Raw genomic sequence first — 20,481 nt, 5'->3', positions numbered from 1 at the left:
TCGGGTCGGTGGGAGAGTTTGCATTATGTATAATCTCAAAGCAGATCTGTGCAAGTCCATTTCAGCATCCAGCCTTCCATTTTCTGGTCTGGTGGAATTATTTCTCCCCCCCCCCCCAAAAAAAAAACCAAAAAAAACCAACCCAACAACACATATGATTTTAAAAAAGGAAAGAAAAGGGCAATTTTCACCCTGCCGTTTGTAGCTCCGCATATGTTATTTAGCTCCTCTCATAATTAGGAGTCAAAGTGAACATTTCTCCCAATGCCTGGCAAATGTCAGAAACACCACTTGGCATCAGTCTTCCGTGGGGGGGAAGGGGGGGGGAAGGGAAGCTTCCGGGAATCGACCCACCTCTTTCTTCCATGAAAATACATTCAGGAATACAACAGCGAAAAGGCATATTTAATCCAGAAATGAAGGACAGAAACTGTTGTTAGCAGAGTATTAAAGAGGAAGAGTCAACAGCCAACACTAGTCTCCTCTAACTGAAATTTCTCTACAACACTCCACCAACTGAATTCAAACTGCCTGCTTAGCCCCACATCACCACAAGGGGACTGTTATGACTACTCTCGTCGCCATTTTGGTGATGTCAGAGCCTGGTGTTCAGGCTTTCCATATATAGGGGGTAGTGGTAGTACAGGAGACCTCTTCTGGAAAGATGACAGTTGTTGTAGACTTTGAGCTCCTCTTGTGGCCCTCTGGATGTCTTTGGTCAAACCGCCTCAGACAATGTAGGCTAAAATCAACTCTTCATGGCACAGGCTTTCCATATATAGGGGGTAGTGGTAGTACAGGAGACCTCTTCTGGAAAGATGACAGTTGTTGTAGACTTTGAGCTCCTCTTGTGGCCCTCTGGATGTCTTTGGTCAAACCGCCTCAGACAATGTAGGCTAAAATCAACTCTTCATGGCAAAGTTCTTGTTGTATTTTTACAAACGGAACTGTATCCTCTTCAATCTCCATAATAGTGAGGAAGCTGCTAGTAGTAACTTTCATGTCTTCCTGAAGCCTAAAAGAAATAAATGTTGCTAGTTGTAAATTTGAACTATGGTGCTGGAGAAGACTCTTGAGAGTCCCTTGGACTGCAAGAAGATCAAATCCTAAAAGAAATCAACCCTGACTGTTCCCTGGAAGGCCAGATAATGAAACTGAAGCTCAAAGACTTTGGCCACCCAATGAGAAGGGAGCACTCACTGGAGAAGACCCTGATGCTAGGAAAGATTGAAGGCCAAAGAAGACGGGGATGACAAAGGATGAGGTGGTTAGACAGTGTCATAGATGCAATGAACATGAAATTGAGCAAACTTCAGAGGACGGCGGAAGACCGGAAGGCCTGGCGTGACCTGGTCCATGGGGTCGCGAAGAGTCGGACTCGACTGTGCGACTGAACAACAACAAGTTGTAAATTAACATCAAGGTCAGGGATGCAGCAGTTTTGAAAATGAACATGGTCGGTATTCAAATGGGTTGCTCTCAGATTAGTTGCTTACGCTTGAGTCAAGCTGTGGTGAGTAGCCTGGTGCCTGTGCCCCTGCTGCTTCTACAGTCTTTTGTGCTGCCCTGGAGGGAGAAATCCGGGCTTCCCGCCCTCCCAGAGGTCTGGCCTCAGCCGTGCCTCCCGGAGGCCTCTGATGGGAGAGCCAAGGAGGCGGCCTTCACTGAGAGCTCAGGCACCACTGGAGGAGGACAGTCTCAGGCTCCCTCACACCGACAGCAGCTGGACGTGAATAGGGGGCCAAGCAGGGAGGAGCCTCGGGAGGCCTCATCAGGTGCTTTCAACCCCCTCCCCGGACTGAGGCCTGTTAAGGCCTGAAGAGCGGGGTGCTGGAGGGCACGCTGACCCTAGAACCTGATCCTGCTATCCCTGCACCTCGCACTGGCATGTTGCTTTGTGTGCTTACATGTCCACAAACCTGCGAAGGCAGCCAGCTAGGGCATCTGTCTGTCATGATTCAGGACTAGAGTCGTGTACAGTTGCATTCAGAGGTGTAACAAAAATAACTCTAGCTCCCATTGGGTAGTGTGAGAAGGCCTCTGTGTGAGGTGTTTGAACAGTTTGTTTCCCTTTCCTATTTAGGAACCAACAGGGCATCAACAAGCCTCACAGCACCTGAGTGTTCGACTCTTGTTAGTGGAACAAACTTTTAATAATACTTATTTGGCAGAAGGGGGGCAGAGGGGACTATAGTTTCCATGAGGCAGTGTGTGAATTCATCAGCATCCACAGTTCCCTGCCTTTGGTATTAACAAACATCAAGTCAGGCAGCCATAAAGAACATAAAGAAAACTCACATCTGTAAGTCACTGTGAGTGGGAGAACTTCTGGGGGAGCCCCATTTGCTTGTGTATGTGGGGTACCTGCAGGGAAGCCGTTTGAGGTTGCACTTACAGAGTTGGTTTTTTAACTCAATCAGATACATATTTGAACACCAGTAAACCTTCAAACAGTGAATGTACTGACTGCAACTGGGAAGCAGGCTAGAACCTGAAATAACAGGTGATCAGGCATGCCACTTCACGCTGAAATGAATGAAGGCGTAATGAGAAGGCCAATGAATTCTAAACCATAGTACAGATACTCTCAGCATACCAGCAGTGCCTGGCTATGCAAATGCTATTGTCAGGTCCTGGAGTGACCACTCTGTACACAATAGTCCTTGATCAGGTTTATTGGTAAGATATGGTAAGATATGGCTTCTGGTCAGGTGAACAACGATCAATAGCCCAGGAACCGATAGCGGGGAACGGGTTCCACCCATCAGGCATACGTCACAGTCTTTCAGGCTACTACAGGTCATGAGAGAATATATTACCCAACTAGCTGCATCTCAAGACTCCTGTCTCCCAAGGCCACAGCTGGACCTGTGAACCATGTGGGGGTAGCTTCGGGAAAGTTACAAGCAGCGCCTCTACTCAATACCGTACATTCATTCATACACTCACCCCCTCTTATGAATGTCAGGGAGGACTGATAAGGTAATAAGCGGAGCCAGCAGATGTGCAAAGCAGGCAGGAGTTACAAAAGCAAAAGTGGGCATTAGCAACACAGGGCAGCAAGATACAGTTATTGATCAAGGTACAAAGACAATCGATTCCCAGGTCAAGGGTCCAAACCTGACAGGTATCAGTCTATTTATTTATTTTAGAATTTATACCCCCTTCCCTTCTGCCCTCATCAGGTCTACCAGTGCTACTAAGAGATTAAAAACATTTAATAAAATCACATCTTAAAAACCATTAAAACCATTATGTATGTGGAAATGGGTAAATGAAGATACAGGAAGCAAAACAAAACAAATTCTAGTGCTTAGCTTTTTCTGCAACTTAGTAGACAAGGAAGAACCATCATGAAATTTGACCCTGAAGTTGCTGGGTTTGGTTTAGGGGGCCAGTAGGGGTGAGAAAAATAAGTTAGAGCTAGGTCTACTCCGTGTCTGTTCAGTGGAATCTATTCCCAGGAAAGTGTTCTTAGGATGGCACTGTTAGATGTCCTTGATTACTGGTGCAACTGCAGACAGTCAGTCTTTTTAAGCTGCCTTGAGCCACAGTGGATGCTGAAACGGGCAGTCTATAAGTGTTTTAATAAATAGGTTTTTAAAAAGTTGTGCTTTTAAGTTTTCAGGGCTGACAGCTTTTTTAAAAAAAATGTGTACAGGTACGCAAGCCTGAGAGCAAGGCTAGATTATTGTTCCTTAGTGCATGCAGCTGTGTCGTGTACAATGTGGCCTTAAATCTGGGAGTGAAATGGTTTTTCAGGTCCTAAGGGGCTAAGAGTGAAGAGAGAGATAACACATGCTTTGTCTTTTCTTATATTTATTAGTGTTATTTTGTCATGAATATCCAAACCTGAAAGTGTTTTTTCTTCCCAGTTACTTAGCATTTAAAAAGGTAAAGGTTCCCTTGCTCGAAAGCTAGTTGAGTCCGACTCTAGGGTTGCGGTGCTCATCTCTGTTTCAAAGCCGAAGAGCCAGCGCTGTCCGAAGACGTATCCGTGGTCCTGTGGCCGGCAGGACTAAACACAAAGGCGCACGGAACGCTGTTCCCTTCCCACCGAAGGGTTACCTATTTATCTACTTGCAATTTCTTGCTTTCGAACTCAGTCTCATGGCTGCACTATAGCTTATGTCATGTTTGCTACTTAACTTAAGGGCAAGGAACAGATTAAGTCCTGCACAGTATCTTCCCGGGCCCTGACATGGATGTCCCAGGCCAGCTTGATCTCGTTCGATCTCAGAAGCTAAGCCAGGTTGGGCCTGTCGGCTGTGGCTTGACAGCATTTTCCACCACTGGTATTTTCGTGACATAATTTTGTTCTCATTTCTTTCTGTTAAACACTTTTGGCTTCACAACTGATTATTGAAAATGCAATTTAACTAGATACCAAATGTGTATGAAATGTTCTTCTCCAATTCGGTTGCCACACTCTGACTGTTTGCAAATGCAGCTTTTCATTAATCAGTGCCTAATACATGTCAGCTATTCTTCCATTAAACAATTCACTGACAATTCTAAGGAACATCAGAGTTGGAAGACTCGACTTTCATGGATCAGCTTCCATTTGAATTAACACTGATGCATTCTCTCTGCCTCATTAAAGCTAAATTATGTTTAATTAGTTACTTAGATGTATTTAGATATACAAAATGACATGTTGAGACTGGCAGTCAAATTACCAGATGGCGAAACCTTAGTTAACAGGTGATTCCCCCCACCCCCCCGGCTGAAATCTGATATAATAACGTTTGAGTTTAACCGTACTTTGGAAAGTAATCCTGTACTCTGTGAATATAAATGACTTCTTCTTTGTAGAAGTATATACTTAAACAGGATTGCTCATACTGCGTCCCTGCTTTCTTTCCATAATATGTAGGAATGATGTGCTTTTCTGATATAGTACTGCTCTGCTGTGCTGCCTAATCCAAGGAGACATTGCTTCGGATTCCTGGATTCTTGCTAGTATTACATAGAATTGGGAACCAAACCCAATTTGCCTTGTCCTGCTTAATTAGGATTTAGCTTAACTAGGACATAGCAGTAGCAGCAGCAAACATTTGTTGTATTCTTTGTTGGCCATCCCATTACAAATGCTGTCTGATCAACCAGGAAACTTTGTCTAGGGATCTTCAGTAATATGCCTTGTTAAAATATTCTCCTGTAACCTAGGAACTTTCTAATGACCTTGTTAGGGCAAGTGTTAGTGATTCCATATTATCCACCAGAAACCTTTAGCATTTTTGTAATCAGTTTTTGAGTGTAGTAAGACAAAGCATGGAAGGTATTCTGCAAGCATCCTGGACATTTTTTTTACCCCCTGAGATGTGCGGGAGGAGAGCTAGTAGCTTAAATGTTCTTGGTCTCGGAGGCCTAGTAGATAGCCTCATGAATGAGGTGACAACATCCCTGAAGATAATCTGCCATGAACTGGATCTGTCCCTTGAATGGAAGACCCTTGCTGCAGTCGGCCTAAAGAAAATCCTGTCAGCAAGGGTACCAGGCAAATCATTGTAGCAAATCAATAAACAGAAAAAACACAGGCAGGTTAATTTAAGCTCCTGTAATGGCTAGGAGGGGGAACTGGGTGGAAAGATATGTCTTCCCTTTTTTTATTTGCTTACTAGAAATAAGGCCCGTTGTGGAAATAAATACAACGAGATCTAGAAAGAGGCTCTGGGAGAGTGCTCTGGCTTTGGGCAAACAGTGTCAGTCTGCTTTTAAAACATGAATCTGGGACCTGCACACCACCAGAATACAGCAGATTCCATATGCAACTGACATTCCAACTGCCTTGCGGGGGGGGGGGGGAGTTTGAGGTGTGGAATGGAGTGAAGTCCAATCAGCTTCCATATGCAAAAGACCAGGTTGTCGCAGCAGTTGTGGTGTGGGCGGGACCCGGGCTTTGCCTTCTGATTGGTGACGATATATGCTGAGGAGCAGTGCCATCAGCCATACACTAAGGGAGTGCATTTTAGAATTAGAACTTTGGCACCCACTATTCAATTATATATAAGGAGAGATTCAGTGCATTGGGCAAGGAAATGGGATCTTGCCACCTCACTTCTGGATTTCCTCAGAAAGTTCCAGTTGTGCCCAGTGTTCCCTCTAAGCTGAGTTAGTGTGAGCTAGCTCACAGTTTTTTAGCCTCTGGCTCACACATTTTTGTCTTAGCTCAGGAAGGATGATTCCAGAGCAAACTAAGTTATTCAGTAGCCAATTCACCTGCTCACAACTTTAATGCCGGTAGCTCACAAAGTAGAATTTTTGCTCACAGGACTCCACATCTTAGAGGGAACATTGGTTGTGCCTATGCTACATGTAAACTTCCCTGCCTCTCTCTATATATATGACTACACAGCAGTTACTAGAAAATTAGAAGCACCTAAGAAGTGACCTGCTAGTGGTCCATCTAATCCAGTGGCCAACCAGCTGCCCTGAGGGGCCAACAGGACATATGAGCCAAGACCTTCCCCTGATGCTGCCTCCTAGCTCTGGTATTCAGAGGTTTACTGCCTCTGTTTTTGGAGGTTCTAGTATATGGATTTCCCTTTTATCACTATGGCAAGTAAATAATCCAGTAGCATCTTAAAGACTAACAAAATGTGTGGGAGGTTAAGTACTTTTGTGAGTCACTGCTCCCTCACGAAACCTTATACCCTGCCACAAATTTTGTTAGTCTTTAAGGTGTTACTGGACTCTTACTATTTTCTGCTGCTACAGGCAGACTAACGCAGCTACCCATCTTGATCTGTCTCTGTGGCAGGTAGTAATTGATGGACCTCTCCTCCATCAATCTAACTCCCTTTTAAAGCCATCTAGACTTGTGCCCCGCTACATCCACTAGAAGAAAATTTCCACAATTTAATTACTTGTTGAATAAATATTTCCTTTTGTCTGTCCTGAATCTACTGCTCATCAACTTCTCCGGGCACCTCTACATTCTAGTATTATAAGACAGGGAGAAAAAGTTTTCTCTGCCCTCTTCTTCCACCTCATGAGCAATTCTATAGAACTCAATCATATTTTTTGTCAATTGGACATCCCCAATCCTAGATGGCCCAGATGAGCCCAGTCTCATCTCAGAAGCTAAGTGGGGTTGACCCTGTTTAGTATTTGGAGCCCACCAAGGAAATCCAGGGTCAGTACGCAGCGACAGGCAGTGACAAACCACCTCTGAATGTCTCTTGCCTTGAAACCCTTGAGTGGTCGCCATAAGTTGGCTAGGACTTGAATACACTTTCCACCTCCACCACCAGCCTTAAGTGTCTCCACATAAGAAAGGTGTTCCATACTCTTAATTTCTTGGCAGACATTGTGGTCACCATGGATTTTGTTGTTTGAGGAAGGAGGAGGAGGCTTATGTAGGAGGACTGTCCTCCAGTTTTCCTAGACACCTGCCCCCCCCACTCCAGCTTGTGCCCTCTGTATGCCATTGCAAGTACCTTCACCAAAGTCATCATCTCCTTACTGCCAAATCCAAAGACCTCTTCTTCCTTGACCTCTGTCTGCGCTACAAGTGATTACTCTGATCTGCTCCATTCTCTTCTCTGTCCAGGTTTCTGTGAATCTGGCTTCAGCGAATTCTCTTCCTGTCCTAACCCAGATCACCCATTAATTGTTTTACAAGGCAAAGCTCTTGCTGTGCTTGATTGCAAGGAATCTGTCTTTTGGCCCCCTATTCTGTTCTCTTTAAAAACTGTCAAAACTCACAGCTTTCAGAACTTATTCTGATGACACCCAGCTTTACCTCTCTACCCTTGAACTTTCAATTCCCATCTCCAGTTGCCCTTTTGACATTTCTGTCTCTTCACTGCTTCAAACTCAGTATGTCCAAGACATGTTTCCTCCCTTAGCCTTCTTCTGCTCTTCATATCCATTGACAATGTCTATACCCTGTGGAACAGCCCTGAAGCCTTGGCTTTATCTGTCATTGTTCTTTTGTTAGTTGCCTGTATTCCGCCTGCCACTGAGTTCTGTTGCTGTCTCCTTTCCCAGGAATCTCCTGCTCTCTGGACGTCTGCTGTAGCACTTTAGCCCTCTCTATACCAAAATAATTCATCTGTCCTATCATTACTGGTCATGCAGTTCTTCTCCATAAACTTCTTCAGATATGTGAGGAGCAAACTCAAGATAAAAGAGGCAATGGGCCACTGTTGGGTGAACATGGAGAAACTTTGACAGAGGACAGAGAGAAAGCAGAAAGGCTCAGTGCCTATTTTGCCTCAGGTTTTTCCCTGAAGAGGAGAACAGGCTCATCAACAGATGGTAGTAGGCAAGACACGACGTCCGGGCTGCTGGTTGACATGGACAGAGAGGTAGTTGAGAAGCACCTGGCTGCATTGAATGAGTACAAATCCCCCAGGAAGAGATGGTATGCTCCCAAGAGTGCCCAAAGAATTTTCTAGAGAGTTTGCAGAGCCTTTGTCCATCACCTTCCAGACCTCTTGGAGGACGGGAGACGTGTACCACAAGACTGGAGGAGGGCCGATGTTATCCCAATTTTCAAAAAAAAGGGGAGGAGGGAAGACCCAGGAAACTACAGGCCAGGCAGTCTGACCTCTGCCTCAGAAAAGATACTTGAGCAGGTTTTAAAAGGGATCAGTCTGTGAGCATCTAAAGGACAACTTGGTGATCCGGGGAAGTCAACACAAATTTGTCCCCAACAGGTCCTGCCAGACCAACCTCATTTCCTTCTTTGATCGAGTGACAAGCCTACTGGATCCAGGGAATGCTGTTGATGTTGTTGACCTGGATTTCAGCAAAGCTTTTGAAAGGGTTCCCTATGATGTTCCAATGGGTAAATTAGAGGACTGTGGACTAGACTCTAGGATAGTTGGATGGACTGGTTGGAGAGTTGCACTCAAAGAGTAGTTGTCAATGACATTTCATCGGAATGGAGGGAGGTGTCCGGTGGGGTGCCACAGGGCTTGGTTTTAGGCCCTGTACTTATAAATATTTTTATAAATGATCTGAATGAGGGTATGGAGTAGCTACTCATTAAATTTGCAGATGACACCAAATTGGGAGAAGCGGCGAACATACCAGAAGATAGAGATAGAACTTGGTGAGATCTGAACACACAGGAAAAGTGGGTAGATGTGAACAAGATGGAATTTAACAAGGATAAGTGCCAAATTCTACATATGAGTAACAAAAATGAGGGACATGCCTACTGGATTTTTATTTATTTATTTTTTGCATTTTTACCCAGCCCTCCCCGCGAACGGGCTCAGAGTGGACAGGATGCGGGATACACTTCTGGGTAGCAATGTGTGTGAACAAGATTTTGGGGTACGGGTGGCCCATAAGTTAAATATGAGCAGCCAGTGTGATGCAGCGACAAAAAAGGCTAATGCAATCTTGGGGTGTATGAATAGAGGCATAACATCCAAATTGCAAGATGTCATAGAGTTAGGGTTAGGGTACACTGCATTGGTCAGGCTGCACCTTGAGTATTATGTGCAGTTCTGGAGGCCTCCCTTCAAAAAGGATGTGGACAGAATGGAGCAGGTGCAGAGGAGAGTGACGAGGATGATAGGGGGCCTGGAGACCAAGCCCTGTGAGGAAAGGCTGAGGGATTTGGGAATATTTAATCTGGAGAAGAGGAGGTTGTGGGGGGGGGAAGGATTGCTCTTTTGAAGTATTTAAAGGGCTGTCACTTCCAGGAGGGCAGGGAGCTGTTCCTGTTGGCAGCAGAGGAGAGGACTCGCAATAAGGGTGGGAAGGTACCGGCTGGATCTTAAGGGAAAACTCTTTTACAGGAAGAGTTGTGGAACAGTGGAATCGGCTGCCTCGGGAGGTGGCGGGGCCCCCCTCCCTGGCAGTCTTGAAGCAGTGGCTGGACAAACACTTGTCAGGGAGGCTCTAGGCTGATCCTGCATGGAACAGGGGGTTGGACTAGATGCCCTGCATGGCCTTTTCCAACTCTGTGATTCTGTGATTCTATGAACTTACTTACAAGCTCTAGCTTCCTGTCCACTCTTAGATCCAGCACAGATTCCTTCAAAGCTCTCTGTGCCCTTCTCATAAGATGAGAAATGCTTGCCAGACATCTTCCTGCAGTCCCATTACCCTCACCCTTCTGAAGGTCTCCTCATCCCTCAGAGGACTCCTCCCTTTCCCTCGTGCTGCCCTTTATGCGTCGAACTGCCTCCTCGGAGACCTGCTGGATGCCACCTCTCACTTCAGATCCTTTCTCAGAACCCATTCTTTCCAGTGAAAGGCTTTCCCACTTCTCTGCTGAAGCTAAACCTATGCATGTGCAACTGGACTGAGTACATATTTGTTTCCTATTTATCCCCGCCTCGCAGTGTTGTCTGTCTCCTTTTTGTCAAATTTTAGCTTATATGCTGCTTTGAGAAGGAATTGTCCTCTTGCGCTTTGTAAAACATCATGCATACTGATTTTGCCACATTAATGAACAAATGATAACGTGAACTACTAGCAAAATCCAGGACTTAAAAGAACCTGTGGGGCATGATTCTGTACTCCCAGGCCACAGTGCTCCCATTGCTTCTTCTGACATGAGTGAGCTGGTGAAGGAGAAGATCCGAATGATGGGTGATGTGCAGATTAGTTCCAGGTGTCATCCTGTTTTTCATCCCTAATCAGCAGACTGGGCTAGCACCATTTTCCTCTTCTATGTTATGGAAGTTCTGTAGGAGTAGAAGGGAGGCTGGCCCATGTAAACATGGGTTGAAGAACTGGCAGAATCCACACCTAGAGGTCCATAACCGTGCTGAGCCTGTGGGCAATTTTGAGAATGGAACGGGTGCCACCACAAAATGGCTGCCATGAGATAATGGGGCAAATCACAAAATGTTAGGAAGCTGCAAGCCAAGCATCCTCCTCCTATAAAGTCAGTTGTTTTGGGGTTCTCATGCTCCAGTGAGGTGGAGGAAGGCCAGAATTTGCTTTTTGCTTTGGAGAATAAGCAGACGAGCAACAGAAGACAGTGCCCACGGGCTCCTCCGCATTGGAGAGCACTGTCCTCTTCCATTTCTGCTTCCAGGTACTTACTCACGAGCCCTAGGTCTCCGCAGGCATTGCATAATGCAGCTAGCTCAGTTCTCGCCTTCTCCCCATAGGCATGTTCACCCTCAGGACAACAGATACAGTGTTGGTTGGAAAGAATGTGAACAGTACTCATTTCTCCCCGGATTTTTATAGCTTTCTGGCCTTTCTGTTTTGGATGTTCTAGAAAAATATACCAGTAGCAGTTGGGTTGGAAGACATTAAAGCAAAAAATGCTATTGAGTGTCTGCTGACTAGTGTCTTTCATGAAAATGACCCAAAGGTCATATTTTCTGAAGTAGTTTACCATGAAATAAAAGGTCAGGCAGTTTTGTAAGTTTTGCAGCATGAATGGCAAACACAAATGGGTGCTGGCTTCCTGAGTAGGCACTCCTCATCCTGCCCGTGGGAGGGATCTCCGGGGAGAGCTAGCACTGGGGAGCTCTACTGTGAAGAGACATCACAGGCCTTCAGGGCGCCTCTGGGACACTGTAAAAACCTCATGTGTCAATGTTGCCTTTTTGTAGGACATCCATCATGTTTGAAATTTTGTCTGGAGTTGACGACAAATGTGAAGGCCTTAAGATGGCAGTGTATTGAATGCAAGACATGCAGTGCCTGTAGAATCCAAGGCAAAAATGCGGTAAATTTTAATCCCTTAATACAGTATAATGTTTGGTGTAATTTTCAAATTTTTTTTAGGGCTAATTGAACCAAATTTATAGGTTTAGCTAACAGGGACTCTTTAAAATGGATGAAATAATGGTTTTATATATATTATTATTCATGCTTCTGCTTAACCATGAAATGAAAAACATATGCAAGATCACGTTACTTTCCCCCCTTTTTATTTATTCAGGACAACATGCTTTTCTGTGATTCTTGCGACAGAGGATTCCACATGGAATGCTGTGACCCACCTCTTTCCCGAATGCCAAAAGGTGATCAGTGCAAGTCCGTCAAATGCATATAGCTCTGTATGGTAATCTTTCTCAATCAATATCTATCTTGCCTTCCCATGCAGCATCATGAACTGATTTAGTGAATTATTTATGTGGTAGCTGTTAGCTTCAGTCAGTTGGCGCATTTGCTGTGAACATTTGAAGCCGTTCCGCTTCTGTGTCTGTTAGCCATCGTTTCTGTTCCAGGCTGAGTGTTGAGGGCTGTACCAGCAGCCGCTTGTAGATGAGAAGCTGAAGCTGAGCCGGCAGGTGTCAGAGATCACGCTGAATTCATAGCAGAGTGTGAACTTCAACCTGCATCTCCTGGCTCGAAGCCTCGTGGTTCTCAAGCCGTGCTTCTTGGCGGGCAGAACTTTGGATTCCTTGTTGCAGAGTTCAGGAGGTGCATAAGCAGAGATCACCTTCTCTCCTTCCTAACTGAGGGGAAATGGTGCTGCCACTGTGTCTTTTTTCCTGCCAAAATAGCTGATGAGTCAGAGACCCATAATTGTTTTGCACACTTATTAAAATGTGGGTTTTCAGTGTTGGTAGTCTTGGTTACAAGAGTCTCCAGCCGTGAGGTGTCGAACTCATTTGTTACGAGGGCCGGATCTGACATAAATGTCACTTTGTTGGTCTGGGCACTGTGTGTCATAAAACGTAATGCCAGGTACCAGAGATATAGACTGCATAAAGGACAGCAGCTGGTAAGCTCCGAGTTGGTGTATCCCCACTGCAAGACTCCATGGGCTGGGAGGGGGGTGCAAAGGAAAACCCACATGGGCAGACTGGAGAGCCAGCGGTCCAGCACTGGGCAGATGTTCCCACGTTGCTTGACTTCTGCAGACGAGGTTGTTCCGCCATGCTGAAGCCCCAATCAGAGTGGCTCTGCCACTTTGCAGATTAGTTGAAGTCCATTATCTTTTGCATCTTTGGTCATCTCAGAAGTATTGACGTACTTAAGCTGAATGATCAATAATTTATAGGCCAAAGTAGTGGTCAAAGTGAATTGCCTTGCTTATTGACAGTGTGTGTGTGTGTGTGTGAGAGAGAGAGAGCAAAACAGATAGTTTGCAGTATGGCCGTGTATAGGCTGACAGTCCTGACTTCCTTCTGCATGCTCAGATTCAGAGCATGAAGTCAACGAATGTTCGCACTAACCCATTTGCTGCTTTTTCGTGGAAAATGTTGTCCGCTGCTTGGGTGAAGATAGATCATAAAGCAGGAAAAAAGTTGGAATGTAAATGATGCTGCTTGTGGCTCACCCTGTGAACCTTGTCGCCTCCAGATGGAATACTGCATTCCAGCTCTTAATTGCAGGGAACAACTGGTTCTGTGTATAGAATTGTAATTGAGGTGAATCGCTTAGGGAGACTTTGTCTGAAAAGTGGGGTTAAAAATGCCCTTCTCTGGGCTATTTGCTCTTTGTGGTTGGCTGTTCTCCTGTACTTTTCTATCTCAATGGCCCTCGTTGGCTTGCTTCCCCCCATTCGCTCTTCTCTTCCTGGGTAGTTTCAGAGGGTTGTCGTGTGTTAGTCTGCAGCAGAACAACTAGATTCCTGTCCAGTGGCACCTGAGAGACCAACAGGACTGGGGGGGGGGGGGGCTTTTGAGAGTCCAAGTGCCCTTCGTCACTCTCAAAAGCTCATCCCCCCAAAAAAATCATGTTGGTCTCTAAGGTGCCACTGGGTTGGAATCTCACTGTTCTTTCTGTGTGAAGAAGAAGAAGAAATTGGATTTATACCCCGCCCTCCACTCGGAGTTTCAGAGTGGCTTACAATTTCCTTTCCCTTCTCCCCACAACAGACCCCCTGTGAGGTAGGTGGGGCTGAGAACTGCTCTTGAGAGAACTGCTCTGAGAGAACTGTGACTGATGCAAGGTCGCCCAGCTGGCTGCATGTGAAGGAGTGGGGAATCAAACCCGGTTCCCCAGATTAGAGTCTGCCGCTCTTAACCACTGCACCAAACTGGCTCTCCTGGTGGAAAGTCTCCTGTGATACGACACACTGTACTGGTTCACCTGGAGCCAGGTATCTTCATCTATACCTTAACTGAAAGGTAGATAGTACGCCCAAGATATACTAGTAAAGGTAAAGGTTTCCCTTGCTCGAAAGCCAGTCAAATCTGACTCTAGGGATGTGGTGCTCATCTCTGTTTCCAAGCCGAAGAGCCAACACTGTCCAAAGACATTTCAGTGGTCATGTGGCCGGCATGACTAAACACCAAGGCGCACGGAACGCTGTGACCTTCCCACCAAAGTGGTCCCTATTTATCTACTTTCAATTTCTTGCTTTCGAACTGCTAGGTTGGCAGGAGCTGGGACCAGAGACGGGAGCTCACTCCATTATGCGGCACTTGGGTCTCGAACTGCTGAACTACCGACCTTCTGGTCTGCAGTTCAGCGTCTTAACCACTTGAGCCACTGCAGCCTGACTCCCAGAGATACTAGGCATTAGTAAAGAAGGTTTTTTCCCTCACAACCTTATTTTCTACCAAGGAAAATGAAGTGGAGGGTAGACAATAAGTTTATTTTATCTTGATGTGAATTGGGAAGGAGATGGTCATAAAGACAGCGCAATTCATGGGTTTTATTTTGAACATCAATGCAGGTATGTGGATTTGCCAGGTCTGCAGACCAAAGAAAAAAGGAATAAAGCTACTTCATGAGAAAGCCACACAGATTAGGCGGCGATACACAAAACCTATCGGACGACCAAAAAACAAACTAAAGCAACGAATGTTGTAAGTATTCTTTTATTTCCTTTTATGGCAGGAGGGAACTTGCAAGGGGCAGAGGGTGGTAGTTAGTTCTTCCGCTTCACCCAATTCAGACGGGGCCCCCCAGCTGCTCCTTAGGGACGAGATGCATCTGCATATCCCGTTGTGGAATTCCAGTGTGTGATTTGGACCTTAGTACATGTGTCTTCCTCAGAAACAGTTTATGTCTGTAACCCTTCCTGGGCTGTGTTACAAGAACTGTAGACGTAGGAGTGAGCTGTGGGACCACTTCATGATGAATGCACGTGACATAGACTGAACTGTGTTGCTGGCGTGCAAGAATGGCCACCCCCTGATGTGTTAGATCAAATGCAGAATAATGTGCAAATAGACATAAGGGAAAAGTAGGATTTAACTTTGTTGATGGAATGCAATCAGATGGGAAGACTATAATAATGCTACTGCTGAATTTAATTGAGCTCCTTTGTAAGAGTTAAAAGGGGCATGGCACTGTCTAATAGATTTTTGTTTGTGGCTTTGAATGATGGTGTGAAATTATATAGCATGACGAACTTCTCCTCTGCAGGCAGATGCTTATTAGCATATGTGGCACCAGCAGTAGGTTTTGGAGATACAGAGCTGATTTTCTAGAATCAAAATAAGTTAGACTTCTGTGAAAAGATTTTAATAAGATTGTGAATGCTAACAGCTAACCATGTTCAAGCATGTGTTGTGGAAGGAAAATGGAGTGGGGACCAGATTTAAGACTACTAGTTGGCTATTTGGCAAACCAGATGGTAGCCTTGGACTGCTTCTTTTCTAATTATACATAAACTGTTGGTATCAATTGGTTTCACCGTTAAGGACATTATTAATTAATTAATTATTAATTTAAAAGTTAGTTGTATGCACGACAGGGAAGGGAAAAGGATTTGGTGCAATTGTGTGGCTTTGTGTTGCTTTTCAGTGTGAGAACCAGTTTGGTATAGTGGTTAGGAGCGCGGACTCTAATCTGGGAGAACTGGGTTTGATTCCCCACTTCTCCACATGTAGCTGCTGGGTGACCTTGGGTCAGCCACAGTTCTTGCAAAGCTGTTCTCTTGAGCAGTTCTCTCAGAGCTCTCTCAGCCTCACCTACCTCACAGGGTATGTGTTGTGGGGAGAGGAAGGGAAGGAAATTGTAAGCCGCTCTGAGACTCCAAATGAAGGGCGGGGTATAAATCCAATCTCCTCCTCCTCCTCCTCTTCTTCATGCATTTTTCTCTTAACTGAAAGCACCCTTAGCAATTTGATATTTCATGAAAATACCATTCTTCAGTATTCCGTCAGGGGTTCTGCATCTTCCATTAATTAGCCTTTAGCTAAATCAGCAGGCACTGTGCGCCTTCCCAGTAAAACTCAGATTGGCTTTACCTTCCATGCTGTACCTTTCCTAGTTCTTGTTTTCCTTTGGCCATAATTTTACGTATGCCTTCTGCAGGACTCCTTATTTGCTAAACTTTCACATTTTAAAAGTTAAATATCATGCTATGTGTTTTGACTTAACGCTCTAAGGAAGTGCCTCATTCTCCTTTTATGAACTTTGTTCTTAGTGGTATTTTGGAGCTTATATGAAAGTATTCTTGTTGAACTTAGGCATAGGCAAGCCTATCAGACTGGTCTCTGAGTGCCTCTTTCTCCTGTTAGAGAGCAGTGCCACTTACCTTCATGGTCCCCCTTTGGAAAATGTCAAACGTTTTGTTGTTCTCCTAGCATAATGCTTTGCATCTCCTGAGAGCACACTGTGGTTATCAGCATTCAAGAGAGATGTTTACGAACAGGGTGCAATTCAACACAGTAGTCAAGTGCCTAATTGAAAGGGTGGTGTGGGGTGTTTAATTGTATGTTGCTTTGGGACAGTGCAGATTTAACTCTAGCATATTGCTGATGTTAAGAATCAGGAGCACACACTCTCCATCCTTCCCCGCAGACTGTCATTTAAAACCAGCGTCTAAAATCATGGATCAGAATAGGTTTCAAGACTGAGGAAAAGGAAAGACCAGTTAGCCTTGTTTCCAATTAATGCTCATGCTGGTGAGCCACTTAACCATGCGTGTGTTGGGGGGGGGGTTTCCTACATGAAGGGAATCCAGAGTTAGATATTTGCCCAAGCAAAGTTAGGGCTTCCTATTATGAGAGGCTTCTAAATCCAAAAGATAAAAAATCAAATGACTAAATTACCATTTTGGGTCATGCTTGTGGGCCCTCTGAAATTAGACATGGTCTGGGGGCCCCAGCATGTCTTAACCCAGCCTGTGAGTTCTGTGAGTGGCCCCTGATAGATTAACCGTGCTTAGCAGGGAGCCAGTATTACATGTGCACCCATCACTGTTGCTGTGTATACAGCAGCTTTGCAGTTTTTGCCGTTCTTCTTCTTCTGTTGTTGTTGTTGTTGTCACAATTCTGTGATTTAATCATTTCATGGCTGGTGAGCTAAAGCCGGTAGGAGGTGCCTTCCCCAAAGGCATTCAGCAAGTTGATGGCTCAGTACGATTTGAAGACAAGCCGTAGGTCAATCCTTTGTCCCTGAACCACTCTGATTATTTATATAGTCTGCCTTTATTGTCACCCCAAAGAACAAACCCTCATTTAGAAAGCTGAATAATGTATCTGTTTTAAAATAACACAGTCTTCTTTCGGTGATATTTGGTCGCAAATTCTTTCAGTTTAAAGCTAAAGAGCATGAATAGTTTGAATGCAGTCCTGTTCCTTTTAAGTTCCTTTTCCTTGGTTCTTCAGTGCTGACTTCTTATTTTCCAAATTTCTTTGCTTAGGTCTGTAACCAGTGATGAAGGATCCATGAATGCATTCACAGGAAGGGGGTCACCTGGTAGGGGTCAAAAGACTAAAGTCTGTACCACACCTTCATCTGGTCATGCTGCATCTGTGAAGGATTCAAGCAGCAGATTGGCTGTTACAGACCCCACCCAGCCTGGTGCCGCCACCACCACCACCACCACCACCACCAAAATCACCACCACCACCACCACCTCCACCTACATACCTGCCTCTACACTTAACGTTAACAAGAAAACCAAAGGGCTCATTGACGGCCTTACTAAGTTTTTTACACCATCACCCGATGGTCGCAGATCACGAGGTGAAATAATAGACTTTTCAAAGCATTATCGTCCAAGGAAAATGGCCTCTGAGAAACAGTCATGTCCTTCTCATGTGTTGGCTCCAGGTACCACACAAAAGCTCAAACCTTCTTCACTCCCACCCCCAACCCCCACCTCTGGTCAGAGCCCCGGTTCACAAAAATCCGGCACTTCCATCTCTTCTAACTCTCCCCAGAGCTCCTCCAGTCAGTCAAGTGCAGCCTCCTTTAGCAGTCTCCCCAATAACAGTCAGCTGAAGGGACTTTTCGATGGACTTTCTCATATTTATACCACTCAGGGACAGTCTCGAAAAAAGGGACGCCCAAGTTATGCACCACCCAAGCGTTTGCTTCGCAAAGCTGCGTTCTCTTCCGCATCCAAGTCTAATGCTGCTTTCTATGGAAGGAGAGATGTTAGAAGTAGGTTTCTTTCTCATTCCTCCACCTCTGGATGGGGTATGTCCAGAGGACGTGCTTTTAAAGCCATTGCTCACTTCAAGCAAACAACTTTCCTTAAAAAGCGCAGGATTCTAGGCAGATTAAAGTATAAAGTGACCCCTCAGGTGGGGACCCCCTCACCAGGGAAGGGGAGCTTGGCAGACGGAAGGATTAAACCTGATCAGGATGATGGTAAGCAACGGGGCAAAGCGCCAACCGAACCCTCGTCCCGTCCAGATCCAAATTCTTATTTTGTCACATAGGTCTCAGCTATTTTTCTCGTTCTTACTTCACTCTCATACAAAAACAGTGAACTCTGACCTTGTAACTAATGCTGACTAAATCTCCAGAGTTTTCCCAACTAATACTGTACCCCACCTTGTTGTTTGTCGGTTTTTGCATATGTAGTGGCACTAGCTCCCCCCCTCCCCCCCATGTCTTCATGATGTTGCTTACGCCTCTTCGTAGTCCCCCGTCGGTAGCCCCCTTCCCTTCGTGCTGTCCCTCGCCCTTTCTCTGGCCGTCGGGCTGTCGGCATTTATCAGGATAAGCATTTCAGTTCTTCATTTCCCTCTCCTCCATTGCTTTTCCATGACCAATTCCATCCTGCTACACAATGCTGGATCTGTACTGCTGTGAAATTTTACTCTTCCCGATTTTTAAAATAAACCTGTCCTTTTCTTTAAGAGAAATTGTTTGTACTCTTAGCTGTAGTCCTGTTCTATCTTGTTTTAAATAGTGTTGTCTAAGCTTAATTTAGTACCAGAGGTTGCCAGAGGTTGTGTTTTACTTTTTTTTTAAGTAGAAGTTGCCCTGGAAATTTGCCAGAAAATGTGAAATCTGTGCTGCTTTCTCCATTGTTTGACATAGGTTTAATTTGCTTTCCTCCGCTTATAGATGGGGCATGTCTAGAAGACATGCATTTAAAATATTCATACGTTTATAGGCTAGGAATAGAGAGTGAGAGCCTGAGTAAGGACAGGAAAGCAAATACAGATGATGACCCTGGTAGTGTGTATTTTAAGCAGATGTGCAAGTGTGGTAATTGTAACATCCTAGCAATGTTAAAAGCTTGCCATCTCAACTGGGAAGCAGGGGGTGGACACAAGGTAGAGTCGTAAGTGCTAATATGATAGGACTAGAAGGGCATATGGCCTTGTCACTATCATGTTGGTGAATAATACCTCTGCTGGTTTTAAACAACAGGTACTGAAATCAAAATAAGCATCAAACAAGAACACACAGATTTGTTTCTGGTGGGAACCAAGGACATTGTTACAGAAGAAGATCTGGACATGTTTAAGCAGGCTCGAGAACTTGCCATGGAGGTAAGGCTGACACCAAGCGGCGGATGCCTTGGGAAGAATAGTATTCGTAGTAATGTCAGCTTCCGGGTGAAGAAGGGAGGAAGATGTTTACATGCGTCATTCATTCATTAAAGAGAGGCTTTATGTCCTAGTACTTCTCTAGCTTGAAACCCATTTATCTGAGTGGAGTGGACCAGAGGTGATGACTGACAATAAGCTTTGGGTTATTCTAGATGGGACGTAGAGCATAAGTGAGAAAGGAAGTTCATCTGTGTTTTTCTTGAAGTTCAGAGATGTCCACAACCAAGACCTGTGTTTTTATGTCTGTTTCCACTCAGAGGAGGTCATTTTTGGCTGATGGGTGACTCCTCCCAGTGGGAGAGGAGGAGGGGACAGATCACAGCTTCCCGTGACCCTGTCTGGAGGCACTCTCCTTGGGCAGTTGTTTTCCTGCCTCAGCAAGGAGGGCAGGGATATTAAATACCAGATAGCAAATCTCTGTAGGATAGTTAAATGTGAGTGTGAGTTTCTTTGTTGTTTTAAAACTTAGAAGTGTTTTGACCGAAGCCGATCAAATGTTCATTTAAACTGTGTAGCTTTGAGCTGGACTGTCCCCTCTTGACTCTCCTTTGACCTTGACCTTGCATACGAGTCAGACTTTTGCATTTCCTCTTTGTTTGAAGAGTACTAGATGCAAACTGGGTAGTTCTACTTTTTTTGTCTTGTCTTCTGCTGTGTTTTGTATATCCTGGTAAAGGTTCCCTTGCTCGAAAGCCAGTCGAGTCCGACTCTGGGGTTGCGGTCCTCTTCTCCGTTTCAAAGCCGAAGAGCCAGCGCTGTCCAAAGACTTTCCATGGTCATGTGGCCCCGGCATGACTAAACACCAAGGCGCACGGAACTCTGTTACCTTCCCACTGAAGTGGTA

The 20,481-nt window shown here is 45.1% G+C and overlaps 1 protein-coding gene across 4 annotated transcripts in view; it reads left to right on the top strand.

Moving 5' to 3' along the window:
• The window catches only part of KAT6B (K(lysine) acetyltransferase 6B), a 167,671-nt gene that overhangs the window by 69,998 nt on the left and 77,192 nt on the right, over nt 1-20,481 (top strand). For 2 of the 4 annotated variants that reach the window (XM_015414530.1, XM_015414531.1), the window contains exons 3-7: nt 11,541-11,656; nt 11,873-11,954; nt 14,564-14,696; nt 17,486-17,541; nt 19,456-19,577. In XM_015414530.1, the coding sequence (XP_015270016.1) occupies nt 11,541-11,656; nt 11,873-11,954; nt 14,564-14,696; nt 17,486-17,541; nt 19,456-19,577 (509 nt within the window). Of the gene's footprint in view, nt 1-11,540; nt 11,657-11,872; nt 11,955-14,563; nt 14,697-17,485; nt 18,442-19,455; nt 19,578-20,481 lie in introns of all 4 variants that reach the window. The other 2 variants (XM_015414529.1, XM_015414528.1) reach the window with 2 other exon arrangements.

The sequence above is a fragment of the Gekko japonicus genome, unplaced genomic scaffold (assembly GCF_001447785.1).
Source record: "Gekko japonicus isolate JY-2015 unplaced genomic scaffold, Gekko_japonicus_V1.1 scaffold484, whole genome shotgun sequence".
Taxonomy (NCBI): Eukaryota; Metazoa; Chordata; class Lepidosauria; order Squamata; family Gekkonidae; genus Gekko; species Gekko japonicus.
The sequence above is the reverse complement of the archived record's forward strand: the minus strand, read 5'-3'. Positions and strand labels throughout refer to the sequence as shown.